General features: G+C 39.3%; 1 protein-coding gene across 5 annotated transcripts in view; it reads left to right on the top strand.

The window, feature by feature from the left end:
• DPP6 (dipeptidyl peptidase like 6) overlaps positions 1-20,924 on the top strand; it is a 542,987-nt gene that overhangs the window by 395,246 nt on the left and 126,817 nt on the right. For all 5 annotated transcript variants that reach the window (XM_027648436.1, XM_027648437.1, XM_027648434.1 and 2 more), the window contains exons 4-5: positions 9,008-9,102; positions 11,416-11,490. In XM_027648436.1, the coding sequence (XP_027504237.1) occupies positions 9,008-9,102; positions 11,416-11,490 (170 nt within the window). The remainder of the gene's footprint in view (positions 1-9,007; positions 9,103-11,415; positions 11,491-20,924) is intronic.

The raw sequence follows: 20,924 nt of genomic DNA, 5'->3' as shown, positions 1-20,924 counted from the left end.
TCTTCAGTTGCATGATGAGACCATGAAAATTATGTGGGGTATGGATAAAGGCATCAGGGACCATTTTCTGGGAAATTAGTTGTTTGGGGTCAAATTGCTTTTGGCCTGTGTTGAATGTGAGAGGTTTCTGACAGGGAATCAAAGGGCTGAGTGTAATCTGCTGTCTCCAGCTGTCCTGTAACCCAGGGGTCATCTACACTATTCCTGCTGTAGCATTTAGGATTTGAAAAGCACATAGCATGAGCCCAGCTGAACAGGAGAAGATGGCAGAGAATTTTTGAAGAAGATTTCTCTGGAATACACCAAAGTCAACTCAGTGTGCTGACAGCACCCCCGCTGCTGTCAGTCCTTTCGGAGAGAGAAACTGAGGGCAGCAAGCAACAAGGTGTGCGATTTTACTGTTGTTGTTGTTGGGATTTTACAGTAGTTTCTATAATCAAGGTGGCTTGCCCTAGATGGAATAAAAATGGATTTAGATCAGGGAATTTCTCATTCTTTTTTTTTTCCTAATTGTAGCGTATTTCTTTTCCCCCCTCCCTGTGTTATAAAACCAGACAGAAGCGAGGAAGGGAGTTATTTGAAGTTGAAACAAGTTCTCGATTTCTCACACGGATTTCAGCTTTTCAAACCTGTGCCACTGAGATGGTATCTGAGCCTGCAGAGTTTCCAGACTGGGGCTCTTTGAAGGGAAGTTCTGTCTCATAAATGAGGCAGCAGCAGAATTATACCTGGTTTCAAATTTGGGACTGAAATTTCAAAGGTGTGCTTTGCCCAGATTTCAGGCTTGGTGCTGAGTCTTCTCTCAATGATATGGAATAAGCTTTTCTTTTTTTTATTTGAATCTTGAAAGATTCGGGATTAGCTAAAAAAGAGAAACAGTCTGGCATTACTGATTTTTACAGTTTTAGGTTTTCTGAAGACTCAGTCTTCTTTGAGCTTTTGACAAGTTAATTTACAAGCCTGCTAGAAGATGTGTGTTGATATGGCAATTTTCCTGAGCTATAATTGTGTTTTATTTTACTAGTACTACTGTAAAAACACTATATTGGTGCACCAAGTGCAACTGCATTGAGATGATGAGCAATTAAAACAACTTCTTGCATAATAAAGCACATTCTATCAAGTTGCACTTACTTAATATACCAGTGCAATGTGTTATACAGCATTTAGCAAAATTATGGTAAATCACCTATTTAAAGAAGTCTTTCTTTCAGCCTCACATGTAAAAAAAAAAAATCCTGGGAACAATAAAAGGATAATGACCCATAATGCCAAAAAGCTAAAAATGGGATTTCAGTTATCTCCTGGAATTAAAGGTTGTAGCAATGTTGTTAAAGGCAAGTTGTTCTTTGTTCCCTGCTGCTCCTTGTGTCAGCATCACAAAGTCTAATAAATTCTTACTTATTTCTGCCAGAGTAGCAAGGCAGGAGGAAATGGAGTTGCTGGTGGGTGCAGGTGGGTTGAGACAAAAGGCAGGGTGGTGGCAGTGAACTGGGATGAGTTACAAGTGCCAAGGTCTACAAGGATCATCTCTAAGGACCAGCTCTCACTGAGAGTGGGATAAAGCTATGAGTATGGAAATGGGTTTTGTTGCTATTCATTGTTTGTGATACTTGCCTCCCACTTTCTCTGTTATCCCAGCTTACTGCAGCACCAAGGAAAAGAGGATGGGAAGCTTTCCCTGCATTTTCTCTTTGGGAAGCAGTTCCATATCAGAAAAATCTTTGCTTCTGCCTTGGGGAGGGAATTTCAGAGTCACTTGTTTGTGGGTACATGTTATAAATATGAAATGGATGCACTGCAACATGTCTTGAAAGAACAACAGATCGTGTCGTTAAATGCATCATCACAACAGTCTTATTTCCACCTGAGTTTGTGATTGCATCTGTCTGGACACCTGAATAGGTTTCCATCGGGGACTGATTGTGCTTTTATTTTGCATTCTGATCTATGTGGTGAAGTTTTGCAGCAGACAGCAAGCATGCACAGTCCTAGCATTTGTTCAATGTCTATTCTTAGTGCTCTTCTGAGGAGTAAACCCTACCTACCCCAGGGACTGCAGGTCCTCGAAGTCCACTCTTCTACATGACCCCAGTTAGGCAGACACTGTCCTAAGTGAGTCGATAATCCTGCAGACCTAGTAAATAAAATGCAATTTCCCCTTTCATGAAAGCAAAGTAAAATAAGTATTTCTGTAAGCCGGTCTGTGTTCATCCTCCTCCCTGCTCATATCATGCTGCACCTTATTCCTCCTGTTTGGTGGTCCTTGTTAATGTTTGCTACATTGCTTTTCTGACAGTTTCTCTTTCCTCTGTGAATTTACCCTGTTCTGTTGTTTACCTCTCTGCTTCCTTTATGTCCAAGCTTTCTCTCTCTCAAAACCAGCCTCTGAAAATAAGGCCAAGCTTCTGCTGCATCTGGCAGTATCAGGGGGTTTTTTTAAGGTTTTGGTCTCACACACAGAAACCTGTTAACCCCAGTTTGTCCTATTTCCACCCCGTGTGCCACTCAGCCACTTTTTTACAGGAAACCCTAAGTCTCCTCAGTTTACTTTCTCTAGGAGATGCTCACGTGAACTGTGGGGATGCTGGTGCTGATGGGCTGCTCTCTCATGTTGGGCTTTGCTGCACGTGGGCTGGTTTGTGGATGCAAATGCTGGTAGTCACAGTGATGAACACTCCCTGCCACAGAGCCACAGCCAGCCTGGGTGCCTGGTTCAGTCGTGGTGCTGTTCCCACAGAGACACACTCTGTTGCAGTGTGAAGTGTCAGCCTCCCTCAATCCTGCAAATGTTGGTAATCACTACAAGCCAGTGGGTTTTTCCTGTGTGCTGCAGATTGTCTCTGGATAGTCTGGGTTCGCCTTCTCCACCCAGACCCTTCTCTTTGGCTCTGGTGTGTGTGTGTGTGCTGTGTTGAGAGCTGTGACATGCCCAAGTCCACCTAAAGGGACACAACCGCTGTTTTCCCCACTTCTGGTCTCCATCCACTGTGCCAGGACTCACCTGGCCCTTCAGAAAACTTACTGAAATGCTAAACAAGCATAATATTTTTTTTTAGTTCCACTACCTCATCCTCATGCATTTTTCCAGATGAATACGACTGTAGTACATAGTGTTGCCAGTCTGAAAATACCAATTCTATCTGAAGAAACATCTGTCCTACTAAAATTGCAGTCTTCCTGCCTGTTTTCTTGTCGGATGGTGAGTGCTAACCAGGTGTGTCTGATAGATACTTGTCTGTGAGGACTCCAAGAAACCCCTTGGTTGGTTCAGGCGCTGCTGTCACCTCAGTGAAGGTGGGCTCAGCCTGGCCAAGAGCAATAGTGTGCACCGTGGTGGACAGTGCTGCAGGACTCGGTGGGCAGTGCTGCAAGGGATCTGCAAGCCTCATCCTTCAGATGCAAGATAAGATCCTGAAGATCTGACTCCTTTGGGTCATTAAATACCCCACAACAACTTTTCCTCTTATGAGGAAAAACTGAAGGGTGCCAGTCCTCTCTTGCTGGCCACATGACACTCCCTGTGCCAGTGCAGAGCTCCATCCCAGCAGCTCACGTGGCCTGGTGCACTGTGACCTGGGTCCCTGGGGATGATGCAGGCTCATCCCACAGGACATGCTGCCTTCTGCTCTCTTGACACAGCATAGTATGGTCCTAACACTCCTGATCCTACCTTCTCTGTTTCACTAACTCTTGCTTCTGACTTGCTCATGTGAATTTTATAACCTTTTTTGTCTGCTTTTAATTCACCAGTTATTCCACTGATAGGAAATTTTGATTTCCTTAAAAATATTGTTTTCAGTGCTAGATTTAAATTCTTATTACTTCTCATGTTCTGTCACTAAGTTTTACTTTCTGCTTTCCATAATCTCTGACAAATAATGAAGATTCTCCTCAAAAGCATGCAGGTCCTGCTAGTATGTTATAAACCATTCTCTCTTACAAGCCAGCATTACTGAGTCACAGAATCAACTAGGTTAGAAAAAACCTCTGAGATCATCGATTCCAACCTTTGACCTAACACCACCTTGTCAACACTAAATTTGTGAGCACTGATGATATTGCAAATCTGTGTTCCTGTCAATGGATGTAATTCCTTCAACTTCTTCGCACTGCCAGCGCTCAAATTTACTCCTTCTAGAAGTAAAGTTGTCCTAAACCTTCTTGTCTCTGATGAGTTGTTTATTCTGGTGTCCAATCTGACACATAACAATGAAGACCGTGGAAGCAGTGTTGGTTCAGGTGAGTGCTCCTCTATCCCAGTGCTGGGTCTCTCACCACAGCAATAGCTTATGCTATTTTGGACTTGAGCCTGGCCCTTTTCAGTGGTCCATAGTGAGGCAACCCTATTTTAGGGATGATAGATGATATATCCTGCCTGTTTCATCGCTCATAGAATGGTTTGGATTGGGAGGGACCTTAAAGATCATCTCATTCCAGCCCCCCTACCATGGGAAGGGACACTTCCCACTAAACTGTGTTGCTCCAAGCCCTGTCCAACCTGACCTTGAACACTTCCAGGGGTGGGGCATTCTCTTTAATGCATGTCAGTTTATCAATTGTCCATGAATTTTTGTACTCTCCTGTTTTATATCATGGCAAATGGTCCATGCTGTCATCTTGCTCTCTTGATGGTGTCCAGCGTTTTCTTACTGGCTGTTGAGGCTACCTCTGAAGATTGAATTGATGACTTGGGATCCACGAATGATACCAAGTGACAGCCTCGTGATCTTTCTCCTGAGTTTCAGCTGCCAATTCCAGGTTCAGCATCGCAACAGCACCAGTGGGTAAATTTCCAGAGACCCCATGCCTTTTCCAATGGAAAAACTTCGGAAAGGGTTGGCCAGCTAGCATGCCTGAAAATGCAAAACCTGCATTGGGACTACAGTGCATAATGCGCTATTTTCTTAAGAAAAATCCCATATTTTTATCTTCTTTTTCATCCTACAAAGGAGGCCAACAGGCAGAGCTGCCTGGCTAAGCAAACCCAGGTGTGTGCTGTTCCTGCAAGGACTCAGTGACTGCAAGGGACACGAGCTCCCTCTGGCTAGGTCTGTTTTCTCTGAGTGCATATTTCCTGACTGAATTTAAGAAAGATGTGTACAAAGAAACAGAGAAGATCTGACACTGCAAATATGTCATTGGTCTTGGGTTTTCTGATTTCACCCTTTCTGCTTAGCAGGTTTTCAGAAGTTTCTCTGAGGGTCCCCCGTTCCTCTACACTGACTCTGTAGAGCCCCAAGGCTACTCCATTATTTCTAGTAATCACTGTTTTTTTGTTATCAGTCACTTTTGTGAGTGTGACTACATATTTGTGTCTATACTCACAGACACTAAATACATTCTACCAACCAGACAATTTCCTGGAAGTTGAAGGAGGGATGAGGAGTTTGTGGAATGAACTTTGCTATTGAATCAAAGAATCGTAGAATGGTTTGGGTTGGAAGGGACCTTCAAGATCACCTAGTTCCAACTCCATGGGCAGGGACTCCTTTCACTAGACCAGATTGCTCAGAGCTCCATCCGGTCTGGCCTTGAACACCTCCAGGGATGGGGTATCCACAACTTCTCTGGGTAAAAAAGAGATGGAAGAAGTCCAAGAAAGATTGAAGAAATGGAATAAATGCTTTTGTGCCTGAAAGTTATAATTTTCAGCATCATTTATACTGAGCACCAGCCCCGAAGAAAGGCAGATATAAAAAATGAGATGCAGTGATGACCTTTATCAGCTGTGGTGACAACTATAAATCAGGCTGCAAATTCTCATCAGCTCACTGGACAGAATTCATTACAGACAGAAGCTGCTGCATTGCTTTCTGTCTTTGATTGAGGTATGTCCCATTTAAATAAATGCTTTTGCACTGGAACAAATCACACATTTCAAAACAGAACTCCAGGAATATTATTCATTGATTCTTTTGAGGACTAAGACCAGCTAAACCTCACAGTGTTTTGCTTGGAATATAATGCAGATCAATTTGTTCTTCTCTTAAGCAGACCAATTTTCTGTTCATTAATTCAGATGCTGTGTTGATGGCTTGTATTGAATATAATAGCAAGATTTACAGCCCTAACAAATCAGCACTGCTTCATTTATTCTTCCTTATACATTCTAGGTATACATGCAGCAGATTAGCACCTGATTTTAAACTTGTTACACTTTAACAAATAAAGGGAAAGTGTATTGTCTCCTACTTCCAACCATGGAGCAACTTTTATGTAATCTTCTTTAAGTTTCACAGTTTATTAAAACATTATGTTTTTTTGGAGCACAGGGAACAATAAAATTTAGTAGCAATGCCATTATGGGCAGTAATGTAACTTCCTTCAGTTCCTGTGATGCTCAAAAAACAGGTCCACAGACTCATTAGATTAATAAGCTACTTTACCTGTGTACTGAACTTTGAGATGAGTTTCATTGGGTTTTTTTTCCTGTAATTAGGCAATATCCTGAGCGGCTTACAATTATCCAAATGCTTTTTCTGCCTAGTATGTAGTGTGTAATTGGAAAATATTCTGTGTTGTTGACATAGGGTGATTATTAAAGCAGTAATCCTTTCCGAAATGTCTGATAATTAGGTAATACTCTGTCTCACAAGTTCAATTTTTCTTATTATTTCTGGAATACCTGAAAATACTAATTTGGACTCTATTCTTTCCTCATATATAAAATGATTCCTCAGCCTTCATGACCTCAAGATATTAAGACAAGTTGTGTAGGAAGCAATAATACTTTTTCTTGTGTTACTTCCTAAATTGTTGGCAAAAAGAGATTTCTTTAGGATCTGGACACTGAAACTGGAAGTTAGAGTTGTAAATAAGTTGGTGCTGAATCAGACCCCAGAGATTGTCTCCTCTGGTATATGGTCCAGGACAAGGGCAAATATTTAGGGAAGATTCTAACAAGCAGGTGAATTTCTCAAGATGATGATTCAGGATATTCTTCTAGTCCTTCACAATGGCAGGTTCAAGGGTTTCCTGAAAAGCATTTCCCTTCAAGACCCATAATCTCTGATGGATTTTTCTTCCATTTTTCTAATTCTTGTTTGGATCCACCTGCAGCCTTGGCACCCACTCTACTCTGTGACTGTGACTTCTACAGCTTGTTTGCCTTCAGCATGAAGAAATAATCCCTTTTATTTGTGTTGAACCTGACACTGACTGGTGGCATCTAGTGCTTCCCAGTATTTATTTTGGAAAAGTCAGGGAATGAGCATGCATTATTTATCTTCTCCATACTGCTTGTGACTTTTTTGACTTCTGTCACAGTTCTGTTCAATCAGTTCATTCCCAGGTTTAAGAATCTTAGTTCGTTCAGTCATAAATTGTATGAAGGAATATTTTAAAGACAAATGCAAGCCTTAATCTAATTCAGATCCATCATTTTTATTCAGGGACAAAGGTGGTGATAAAATTTGTTCCATAATTTAAAAAAAAGAGATACTTTGAGAACTTTGCCTATGAGTCTGAAGGGAGGTTGCTCTGATTTGGACGCTGAGAATCATAAAGTCTTTAAAACTTTGTGGTTTGGAGAGAATCATCAGTATTGCAGCAACCATTTGGCCTCACAGGTTGTGATTCATCCCAATCTCGGAGCAGTTTTTTTTCTTCCTCAACTTACATGTAAATGTGATATGGAGGAGATTTTTTACTGATGGCAATAAGTAGAGCGCAGAAGCTTCTTGTCTGCACTTTCAGAGCATTTCATAACGTAATGACTGTGATGAGGATTGTCATCACCAGCTTGGAAACAAAAGACTGAAAGCTGAATAAGAAGTGTGCTAGGTCTGTACACCAAAGTTTTGAAAGTCTGTAGACCCAGTGTTGTCTTTAGCAGGTTACCCCAAGCTGGGCAGTGCACACCTCTGAGGTTACATTGAGCTGGATCTGTGCTTGTACGAATCCTGGAGGATTTAAACTCCTTTTTGACTCATCCCAGGACAACCCATGGATAATGTTAAACCATTCGTGTGTTCCTGACATTGGTGGGATGCACCATGGTAGTCTCTCTGGGGTAGCCACAGTGAGGCAGTAGGCAATGAGGAATTGTTTCCCTAACTGAAACTGGAAGCAGAAGTTTAGTAGGATCCATCAGTTCTCAGTCTCAATTTAGCCAGGTTACAAAAAAGGCATAACCCCAGTCCTGTGCCCAGAAAATCTGCTGACTCTTTTAATGGCAGTGTGCTTGGTACTTATGTTTTATCTGTGGGGCAGTGCATGTAAGCACTGATCAAACTTGAGCTCCAGTTTAGGACATCCCTTTGTTATTGTAATGTTTTTCATCCCTTGCCTTTGACCTGCCACCTTACGCTCGTTTGGAGTTCCTTTCATATGTCTATCCCAGCCCTTCTGTCAAGTATGTTGTGAGCTTTGAGAGCTGGACACTGCCCTCCCACTGTGCAGCAGCTACCAGAGGGATTCTTGTCCTTGTCCAGATGTCCTGAGAGATGGAGTAGTCCCAAAGTGCAATAGAGACGAGCTGATTTGTATTTATTTCATGTGAAATTGGTGATTTCTTTACATACATCTCCTCCGGTAAAAGTTTGCAAAACAAATGTCAGAGTTGGAATGTCTGCACAATATTAGGTTCCAGAATCTGCTTTGTAGAGGGTGATTTGCCTTTCCCTTCCTAGGCTTATTAAACTCCTACAGAGACTGTGGATCTTGGAAACCTTTAAGCCTAAGGAATGCTTTTTAACCTTGTCTTTTCTACACTAGCAATGTAACAAGCTGTGGATGTACATTCAAAATGGGCCACTCTCTTGCATCCAGCTACAAGAAAATGTGTCACAATAAACACGTGACAAACACTAACCATGAGTGTCCTGAAACCCTGTCCATGATGACTGTCCTGAAAGCCACTTTTATCAATGGTTGTTTTAAAAAATAATCTGTGTTCTTCAGAAGGAAGTTCCCAGCAGTGCTTTTGGTTCAAGTGCATAATTAGGTTCCACACAAACAAACAATTTCAGATTTCCTTAATGTTCTTTTGTTTTCCTCCTTACAGATACTGAATTCATTTATAGAAACCAGAATGGCACAGTGATTCTGAGGAATGTCGAAACAAACAATTCAACAATATTAATAGAAAACAAAAAAATTGTAAGTATTTTCTGTAATGAGTAGCTGAATTTCATGGTCCTCTTGCAGCTGGATCAGTAAAGCAGAAAATGACTTGGGTTTCAACTTCTTGTATTTTCAAGGAGAAGCAATACACTGTTAATACTATGGGCTGTGCAGTGATGGATAATGTGAGAATGAACTCCAGCTTTTATTATTATCCTGCAAGCTCAGTTTCTCTCATACTACTGGAAAGTATCATATAGATATTTGAAGCTAGTCTTGCATATCATATATAATTGAAAGATGTATAATTCTCATGTTTAATATAGAAGACAATTGATATCATTTTCTGTCGGTTGTTGTCATTCTCTCATTCCTCCATGCAAATACTTGTCCTTTAGTTTGTGTATTTGCTGATTTTTCTTGCCTAATTGTTGAAATGTAATTTCAGTGTTGTTTATGACTAGTGTTGAGGAGTGGAAGTAGAGTTGCATATGAGAGAAACCCTAAGAAATTATTCTTAAAAGATATTAGTAGGTGGCAGAGTACTACTTATAGTGATAAAAGTGGTTTGTAGCATTGTTTTCTGTAGTAGATGAAGCCAGCATTGTGGCGGAAGTTAATTAATTGTATTAATTATTTTTAATGAGACAAAGAATTTATCACTGAATTATTATTGCAGGACACAACCTTAAACTGCAAATGCTACATTTAACCTTCAACCTTTGCTACATCACATAAGCAATCCTCTTTTACCTTTCTTTACAATTCTGCTAAGGGTGAAGGCATGAGCTGGCTTCCTTTAATGTCAAGGTCTGTTGGAGTCAAACTGCTTCTATTTTACCTCGATTTATTCCACTGGGGTTTTTTTAATTTTTGTGAGAAAGGCACAGTGCTGTAAGATAATCCTACATTTTCATGCCTTCCTACTGCCTGTTCTACCCTTGTTCCTCTGCCCTCTCAGATCACCTCCACATTAATCCAGGAAGTCCCAGTACAAGAGTTGCTGTTACACCTCACCCAGCCATGTTGTCTTTTTACTCTTCCTTCGCAGCCCTGGGTCAGAAAACTTTTGGTACATTGGGATGTTTTCTTTTCTCCATATTATTAGTATAACATGTTATTAGTATAACATGGAGATTATATAAAATCTCCCTTCATGCTGACACTGCTGGCTCTCACACTCCCCTGTACCTCCCCCATCCTGATCTATGCTGGGCCATCAGCCCCTTAGATTGCTCAGAGAGATGGTGGATTCCCCATCCCTAAAAACATTCAATATCAGGTTGGGCAGGGCTCTGAGCAACCTATTCTAGTGCAAGGTATCCCTGCTTATTGCAGAGAGTTGGACTAGATGACCTTTAGAGGTCCCTTCCAACCCAAATCATTCTATGGTGGTATGACCAGTCCCCTCCACCTTTGGCCATCCCCTGGGCTCCTCCCACACCACATCCAGCATCACTGGCCTTGGGGAGGACTCTCCCAGTAGGGTGCTCTGCGTTTCTCTGCAGCTCAAATTCCCCATTTCCCTGCAGCCCAAATTCCCCTTTCCATTTTGCTCTATGGGAATCTCTCAAGGACTTACATCTAGTGTGTTAGGTGAGAGGGTGAGGTTTAAAAGGCAGTGAGTGGATGAGTGATGTGTGAGTGCCACCTCTCTTTGACCTTGGTGCCATCTGTGCCAGCAATGTATTATATTGAAACACACTGGCAAGGAGAAATGGCTTCACTATACAAATGAAAAGTGGAGCAGCAAAAAGGTGACTCCTGACAAGTCTGAGATATTTTGGCATCTCTTCTTGTTAGCAAGACTTACAGTGCTGCTTTTAGCAGAACCCAGGTCAGGGTGCACGTGGAAAGCCTTATCACCACAGCATCCCAAAGACTTTTAACTGGGGAAAATGGAATAATTTTCCTCAGTGTTATAATTGAGAGACGTAGTGGTATCTCTAATACTAGTTTGCTCCAGAAGCTGTTTACTGTTTGTCATTGCCTGCACCGGACAGTGGATACAGAGAACAAAAGGGAATTAATAAATTTCCATTTATCAGAGTTTTCTTCTAACTACTGCCTACAGCTACCACCTCACCAGCCACTTTGCAGTAAGAGAAAATTCTGATTTTTTTTGAGATAACTGCATGCTCTGAGTCAAATTGCATTTAGTCTTTCTCTTATGTGGGTATATAGGTACCCACATAACATTTCTGGTGTTTGAAAAAAGATATTTTATTTTCCAAAACACTTAATCTGGCAGTATTTTTTATTTTTAGAGACATAATCATAATAATTAATTCTAGGTGTCACTAGCTTGAAAACAAAAACATTTATTTCGATGTTTTATTTATTTTCTAGGTCTCCCTAAAGGCCATCAGATATGAAGTATCACCTGATCGGGAATATGCACTTTTTGCTTTTAATGTTGAACCAGTAAGTAAATTAGATTTGATTTCAAAATACACAGCCAGTGGCAAACCTTTTTTTTTTCCACTTTTCTGCCAGTAAGATGATATTTCAAATTAATTGCTTCCTATGAAACAAAGTAAGAAACCCCCTCACTTAGCAATTCTGAGAGCATGTCACACTGCCATCTAGTAGAGGAGAAAGGTATAAATTAGACCGTAGAGGAAACACTGTCATTGCCAGGATTTTATACTCTTTGGGAGGGGGATTGTAAGGACATGTCTTTGCTACAAGTATTTCTATTCCTCTTCCGTGATTTTTTTTTTCCACACTGCCTTTTTCAGCCGCCCTATAAATTTCTTCCCCAGAATAAAAAGCTACTGTCAGTGTCTCCCACAACTGAAATAATACATTAATTATGGTGTCACCATTCCCAGTGCTGCAGTTAGGGTTGAGCTATCACTTTCATTATAAATCCTTTTCTTCAGAGGTTTAGATATAAATCACTCATAAAAAATCACCATTAGGTTGCTACTAAGTTCTAGATTGCAGTGAATTTTCTACCAAACTTCAAAAGTGAAAAGTGTAATGAGTCATTTTTAAATGATGACCAAAGAATCAAATATGGGAGAAAAAATTCTTCTTCATGAATAATATTTATGTTCTTTTTCAATTCTGCTGGTATAAGGCCTGAAATATTTGAATGATAGCTGTGCTGTACTACTTGGGTGAACTATAAGCCCTATACATTTCATTTCCATAATCTAGAATTGCACCAATTCCTCAAAATGAAAATAACTAATTCACTAGAAACTGTAATTCTTTTTCCATAATATAAATAAAATTTCAGCTGCTAACCAAAGGAAATTTGTCAGTCCTTTAGGTAGTAGATGTTGTGGCTCTGTTGCTCCTATGAATTCTCTGCTATCATCTTTGGAGTTATTCATGGCTCAGTATTGTAAAAGTCAGGGGAACCATGCCTGGTGTTAGAAAATGTTAAAATAAAACTGTATCAGAAACGTTAGGAATAATTCATAATGATTTTTCCTGGGAAATTACAACCGATGTGACTTCACTTACCTGAAGCTTATCAGAGTTCTAGACAGAGATGGATGTCGAAGCGTTAAGTTAATTCTAAACATGGGGAAGACAGTCTAAGGGCCACTGAGCAAGCAGAGCCTTTCCCTAAAAGCCTCTTGCTTTGTAAGCCAGAGATGTTTTGTAAAATTCAGTTCTTTTAGTGGAAATTGGCCTTTGGCTTTGGCAGCCCTGTGCCGACGCTGCTCAGATGCACTGTGCAAGTCGGAAGAGCCCCTGAGGAGAAAAGGCTTCCTCAGTTCCTCTGAGAATGACAGAAAAAGGTCTATAATGACAAAAAATATAAGATTGCAAAAAAAATCATGTCTAAAAAGGGTAACGATGAATTCACTTTTTATTCTCAACCTTTATCCACTGAAAGGGCTGCCCACTCAGAAAATCTGCAAGAAGCAAAGTTACGGGGGCTTTTGTGACTTTGTGCCCAGCCTGTAGAGGACTGCTTGATGTAGGCAATGTGGAAGGAGGGGAATGGGGATGGGAATGGAAAGGGATGGACTGGATGTGTTTCCCCTGCATCCTCCTCTCTGCTAGTCAGTGCTTGCAGATCTGTGAGTTTGAGGTACAGGCAAGTACCTCTGGAGAAGACAGAGCAGCACACAGCCATGTGCCCCTTTCCTCACACCACATCTTCTTCCAGAGAGGAAAACCCAAGGTGGAAAGCTGAAAAATGACCTTTGGGAAGATTTCAGGGTGTGACATATGTGACGCAGTGTAAGAGAGCGTTGCAAATTGTTCAGATATCCATATATAGCAAGAGTTCCTGATATAGTCCTCTGAAGCAAAATACAACAAAACAAAACCCCCTCTTTTTTTTCCTCTAAGACCCATGATTATGGAGAAAACGAAGTTTGTTGGTTTGACTTCTTTTGGTTGTTTGTTGTTTTTTTTTAAGATGAAGCATACTAATAAAAAGGTAGTTAGATTCATTCTTGATTATTGCATTCTTAAGCCATGATGGGTGGCTGTTTGAGTATTAAAGTAGCAATAACTGTTAAATTACTTCTTCAGCTTTCTTCTCACTTGGTATGCAGACTGTAGCTACAAATAATTGCATCCTAGTTAGCTTTTCACATTTTCTGTATTTCAAACTGTATTCTTGGACAAAATTCAAATTATGCTGTTTTCTGCAACACAAGAAATTGATTAGTAAAGCTGTGGGCAGTTGTCCTTGTTTCAAAGTCAAAAGGAAATTTCAGGAGATGTATTGGCAAAGGACATGTCTTTAAAGATTAATTCTACAATTTCAAAAAGGGAATGTCTTGTAATTTTTTTGTACTTATTTTATAGGTGTCAGAAAGTGTTTCTTATTTTTTTTGCCATTTGTAAGTGTGATGTGCTGCCTTTTAATTGTTTGTGGATATAAATATTTTCATCATTTTTGTACACAGTACAAGTTGTGCTGTATTTACATATGTGTATAATATCTTAATATACATAATGTGAATTATCATTTATCTGAATTCTGACATGAATGGATTCAATCTCCATTTTTAATACTAGCTAGGAATAAACATCAAAATGCAAGAGCACAGTGTGTCACTCCACTGAAGTGGAATATTTTAAAGAAAAGTGCTGCGAAGTCATTTCCTGCCAATAATAGTTCCTCCTATAGTTCTCTTTATTTGCACAGAAGCATCTCTGCTCAGTGTTGGTCTGGGTAACAGCACTGACACCCACATTGGAATAACACAGCACTGAACTGGCAGACACCTATTTTGCAAAGCCACTGAGGCAACTAATATGTGTTTCCTGCTGTATCCCTTCATCATCTTAAAGGATAATGAATTAAAGCATGTTCCTTAAAATATATTTCTCCCAGGAGGCTTGGCAGGCAGCTGTGAGACTGGCGTGGGTACACTGTGGCTAGTCAGGCTGTCAGGTTTATTGTAAATGCTTTTTTGCTGTGCTTATATTTACAGAAGTTTAATCTTTCAGGCAGCAATATTCTGGGTAAGCCTTATGCTAATAGGGAGCTTTTCTAACCTTGAACACAGAACATTTGTTCTTTTTCTGGAAAGGTCACAGGGAAGGCACCAGGCTTCTTTGCCTTCAAATACTCCTGCAGTTTTTCCATTGTATGTTTTTTTCTTTCTTTACACTGAAGCAAGGTGCAACCTGAGGCTGAAACAACAGGGTGAAGTTTGGGGAAAGCATCGAGGAATAAATACATCTGTAGAGAAGCTTTGATTTCAAATCATCCTTCACCAAAACAAGTGCATGGGGCTCTGATACAGGGTTTAGTCACCCCAAAACATGTGGACAAATGGGGGTTGACTGAGGCATCTCAGCAGAAAGGGTGTAGAGTGTCAAGGCTGTCTCTGGTGGTGTCAGGCCAAAGCCACTCTTGCCCAGCACATGGCATTGCTGGGCAAGCTCCATGCTCCCTACATGCCTCCCAGGGAGACACGGAGGTCTGTGGGCTGGAATCACCTCTGTGGTTCTCCATGGTCTCCAAAAGGGATTTCTGAAATAACCAAGTGACAAAACACCTCTTAAATCCAGTAGCATTTCTGTGAGGGACTGTGGTAGAGTAAGAGTAAAGATGAGTAAGAAAACCCCTTGTGTGGCTTTCTGTGGTAGAGTTATGAGTGGAGTTTGTGTAATGAAATAAATGAAATAGAGGAAACAGGTGAGAAGAAAAGTGATTCTCTTGAGTGACATAGTGAGACATTAAATAGGGAATACTTAATTGCCTTTATTATGAATAAGTGTTGTCATCATGCAAGAGAGGAAATGAAGTGGCCAGGATTATTCTTAAAGCTATTTGTTCTTCATCTCCAATTTGCCAGTCCATTACCGTGTTTGTGCTAGTTAAGAGCAATTACACACAGATATCCTGGCTGATTCGGATGAACCAAACTGCAAAGGTATCTGAATAAAGTTAGGGCTTAGAGACTTTCGCAGCTAGCATTTTTCAACAGATGCTGTTACCTATTTTGCAGTTAAAGAAATGCTTTGTTATAATGCTGAAGGCTGCAAAGAATTAATTTTTGTTGTAACTAGAACACACACAACTATTGTTTTTTAGAGTAGTTCATATGGTGAGTTCAGTATTTCTATTCTCCCTGACTCTTGCCACGTCTCTAACAGGAGTGATGGGACCAAAGACACTTCAAAAAGACCAAGACCAGACCATAGGCTTTGTATTTAGAGTGTAAATGAAGTAAAAAAGCATTATGTATAGAAAGCAATATATTACTAATGTTTTTGCCACTATTTCTTACTATTTCTTCAATTTCCTTCAATTCCTTCAATAACAACCTATTCCACTGGTTGTCCTGTGGAATGAACAGGTTTAGTGCTTATGGTTCAATTACAGCGTCATACTGCTTTAATTAGTTGTGTAAAAATTAAAATAACATAACACTTATTATTTCCAAAACATTAATGGGTATAAATATTAATGAATCCTCACATCTTCCTTTTGAGCTAGGTGATAACCATTATTATGATAAGTATGCCTCCGAAAATTAGACACTGTCATAACTATCATCAGTAATACTGCTCATATTGTAACCATGATATTTATTACTTAATTGAAATGGATTTACCACAGCTAGAAATAGGTTTGTATAAATCTGTTTTCTTTCTGTGGCAATAAATATATTTCAAATTTACTTTTTTCATTCCCACCCAGTGTTGTTTTCAGAAACAGTGAAAATTATAATGATTCCATGATAAAGTGAGCACAGATAGAATATTAGAACCATAAAATAATGCTACCTGGTTTAGTGATTGTTGCTTAATTTTTGGCCTTTGCTGTAAATCAGTAGTTTATGAGTGGGGCATTTTGAAGGAAAAAGTTTATGGTTTTTCATATCTTTTTTTCAATATGAATGCAGTTTTGAATCCTTGTTGCTCATAAACCAGAAGGACTCCTCTACTGGAAAGCTGCACAATAAAAGGGCAGTGTTCACTATTATTAGCTGGTGGCTAAAACTATTTTTCCAACATTTTCAAGCCTAAAGCACTGCAACTTTGTATACTTGTGAGAAATAGGTATTGTTATCAGGATAAATAATGTATTAGGACAAATCACTTTCTAAATAAAAAGAAGAAAATAAATCAGTCTTAATAATGTGCGGTTTATATTAGTTAAAATATTTTTCAGTTATTACATCTGTGCTTGTGTGTATCTTCAAGTAAAGTATCTTCTCTTTTCTCAACTCACCAGAGGAGTCATTCAGTACTTTTGTAGTGAGCAGAAGCCAAGTTTTTAACAAATTAGTAGAACCACACAGACCAACCACTCATTAAATCTGACAGTTTGCTAAATTTGGGGTCTTTTCATGAAAGTAACATCTTCAGTTGCTTCCCATAGAATAAATATTACTAATACCATTCAGCTAATCTTTAATATTTCAACTAAATGCTCACAGTTTCTGAAAATGGCAGCATTTTTATGAGTATACCTGTGGGGGTTTTTGGCAAGATGATTCTGGGGCTCCAGGGCTGAAGATGGGGACCACAGTTTTTTCTCCTTATTATTAACCTTGTTTAATAAAGTTCTTTTTATCGTCTTTGTAGTAGGACAGCAGCACTCTAGCTACATTTACATAACTAAAGCTAGAGGCTTGTGTGTCCAGAAGTGTTGTGTTAAGAAGAAAGTGCTAAGAACATAAAGAAGGTTAATTTTGTGGGTGAGAGTTTACTTTGGATTTGAAACCGAAGCAGCAGCTATTGTTTGACAACATTTAGAGGCAATAATTTATTTTAAAAGGAGATCGTGGTGGGATTTTTTAATTATGAATATGATCTATTTAAAATATCCTTTGTGAAAGACAGCCTATCTTTTCTAATCTCAAACCCACCATGCAGAAATTCCCTAATCTGCAATTTTCAGCAAGATAGACAAAACAGAATTTTCAAAGGCACTGGAGAAGGTTGATTCAAAAACATAAATACACTTCCATTTGCTTTTCTGTCTGACTTGGGGGAATGTATCTAACCCAGGACATCAGCTTTTCACTGTCACCTCGCACTGAATAAACCCAAGCTGCTAATACATGAAACCTCAGCAGCTGGGAGGTTTTCCTACCTGTGAATCTCAGTGCAGGCAGAAGCAGCAGTATCTCTGTCAGACATACCAACACACTGAGTTTCTCTGTCATGTGTTGGTATCAGTAGCTGTTTCAGCTTAATTAATGTTTGATATCTGCAGTGGCGCAGAGAGGGAGGGAAGTTTGCTACACAACTCTAGAGAGATTTATGGGTTTTCAAAACTCTATTACAGCGTTGTGCAAACACTGTCCTCTCAGGTGTCCTCAGCCGTGCCTCTGACAGTAGAGCCCTTTTGATGCCAAATTTTGTCTGCTGCACATGCTTACAAAATTCTTGCTACAGGAGGGTGGACACACACTTTAGTTGAGTAAACGTTATCAAATGGTGGGAATATTTGTTCTTACTGCTCAACAATCATGACTCTGTCCAGTTTTCGTCATGTTGTTTATTCAGAATAGAAATTTTTGACACAGGTACAGGCCAGTGGAGCAATAATTACGGAGAAGTTTAATCCTAGAGATCTCTTTTGAAGAAGAAACCACAGAAAATAATTTCATTGTTGCTAACTTTCAGGACCAATTTTGGACTAACACAGGAAAAGAAAACAAGTCAGACCTATTCTTTATTTTATTTGGTTTGGAGGACCTTTGTGATTCATTTGAAATCCCAACAAAGCTCCAGCAGAAACTGTGTTTCTTTATGTAACCTGAATGGTTCTTTGCTCTTAATATCAGTTCTTCTGCTTTCACACAGCTTGTTTTAATTACAGAAAAAAAAATGGCTTAAACAAGGAGTTAGAGCACACTAAGAGCTTAAACAAATGAACTGCAGGGAAATTTTAGTAGTTAAGTTCCTTGGACCATGGGGCAAGGGATTCTTATTTAAAATTAAGGGTCTGCCATTGTAACTCAGTAGAAACAGCAAAAAAAAAAAAGTGGACTTAAAAGACATATCCCACATCTGCATACTTTTTCTTTATTTTCCATAAAAGGCAATGAGAGGAATGTCTTGGTGGAGGCTGCTTGTGTTTATTATTCATGGAAAATGTGTTTGCATCCCTTAACTGCAAAGAAAGGGTGCTCACCTCATCCTCAGCAGGTATTCTTGGAGTGGGATCATCTCAACATTGAAAGAACCTGGTCTAGTAGAAGGTGTCCCTGCCCAAAGCAGGGAGGTTGGAACTGGGTGATCTTCCAATTGATTTTCTGAGATGATGATCTGAGTGCATTCATAAAACACAATATGATGGGTTTGTCTGAGCTGGGAAGCAAAGCTCTGCACAACTGGTCTTCCTGCAGTCCTCCGTCCCCATATTCCAGTTTCCTGCTCCCTCTGTAACAATGGTTTAGGTAAAACTGCATCAAATCTCAATTTCTTATCAGGTCTCCATTCCAGAGACTGTTGTTTTCTGCTATTATTGCAACAAAATACTAACTGCATGAAATGCAGAGCATTAAAACCTGAGTCTGCTGACTTCAGCTGCTGTGCCACCTCTGAGCTTTAACTGCTTTCTATTAAAAACAGTGGATTAACTCCTGCTGTTCATCTAATAATGCAGATAAATAGAGTTAGGAATAAACTAGAAGTCTCCTGATTTGAGCTGGGAGACTTCCATAGAAATTGCACAGACATGTGCATGTGACTGAGTGCAAAATTATTATTTCAAACCAAGTTGGACAGCCTTGCTTGTGTAGCAGAGGCCAGTAATCTGTATCCTACATTTATTCACAGGCACAGGTACACATCAGAAAACTGAAAAGCAGATCCACAGTTTCAGGGAAGACTAGAGTAGCATCAAAACTCAGAAATAATTAGCCTGTCATGCAAGAGTACATAGGTATATTATGTATCGGTATCAGCTATCAGCAGTCTTCCTTCATAAATATTTTCTTTAGTAAATGAGATTTTCATCAAACAGAGAAGAAAAAATAAAAAAGACTCAAGGCAAGACATTATGATACAAAAATAACCGATTTTTCTTAGCTTACAAAAGGTTATATTTCTCATTCTCCTTCCTTTTCTGAGTGTATAGATAAGCTAACGTGAACAAACTGGTAGAGATTTAATGTGCTAATAAGATTCACAAAATGCCTTAAAAATAAACGGCAATTTGTTTTTTAGTAAAGCATAGGTAAGGTATTTTTACAGAGTTTTCTAGATAATATAATTCAGATAGTTAGCAGTAAAATAATGGTACTTTTCTTTCTTGCATTCATGTGAGAATCTATCTTAGTGAAACTCGGGGGAACTTTCTTTGCTTTAAGAGGAATGAAATAAATAGTGGAATGAAAATTAATGGAAAAAAAATAGAACTTTACAAAGAATTCAATTCCTTGCAACATAGAGAAGCTTCAGAATTACATTAGAGGTGAGTTCCAGCTTTTTAGCATAATTTTGTTTCCCAGCTTTTTAGGGACAATAAAAATCCTGTTTTGTGCTGGATTGTGATAAGTGTAGGTAGTTATTTTAAAATGTTAAGGAAAGAAATATATTAAAAATAGGATGCAAAATGGGAAAACAACAGGGATTTAAAAGCCTTTAGAAAGCAAAATCAGAAACAATTTAATTCTGGTGTCTATGTGGAAACATAGGAAGTGGCCTGCAGGAGTTTATAATCTAATTCTTCTGGTTTCCAGTCTCTTTTTTTTTTTTTACTTTTTAATAACTGAAATAGTAAAAAAAATATATTTAGTGCCCTCTTCTGGAAAAACAGCTCTTACTATGCAGAGCACCCCGATGAAACTCCTGTACTCAGAAATGCAAATCTTCTGATGCAAATGTTCTCCTCCTTAGCTGAGTTACATGCCTAAATCCAAGGAGTATGTGTTTACCCTGAACAAGTGTCTTTTATCTCTCTGACTGCCTGCAGAACTCTGTTTTTACCAGTGCCATGTTAAAACCAGTAATTAAGGTTTCTCCTTGGGCAGCTAATGACCTAGATTTGAAAATGGAACCTTTTATTCTTTTTTCTTTTATTCTCTGCTCAAAAGAAACTCTTTCTTGAAAAGGGAAACGAATCATAGGGCTTTTGTCATGTTTTTAAATGCATGAGTCCTCATATTTTTATGTGCAAGAGCAAAAGAGTCCCCACACAGTGATGCTGTTGATGGCTTTCTGAAGAGATGCTCGTCATCACTGCAGCCCATTTACCCCTTGGAAGTTGTCCACAGTATCACAGTGATAACACACAAAGTGTCCTGCTGTTTTCATTGTGATTTCAGTTTATTTGCCTTATGTCAGAAAACAGAATTGCCTCTTCCAGTGAATTAGATCCATACGTACATTGATATACAGCTCTGAATCTTCTGATCTCATATGGAACTGGAAAATTAATCTTTCACTGAATGGAGAGAGGATTTTGG

Source organism: Corapipo altera, unplaced genomic scaffold (assembly GCF_003945725.1).
Source record: "Corapipo altera isolate COAL_440 unplaced genomic scaffold, ASM394572v1 47, whole genome shotgun sequence".
Lineage (NCBI taxonomy): Eukaryota > Metazoa > Chordata > Aves > Passeriformes > Pipridae > Corapipo > Corapipo altera.
Note: the sequence above shows the minus strand (reverse complement) of the source record. Positions and strands in the feature narration are given on the sequence as shown.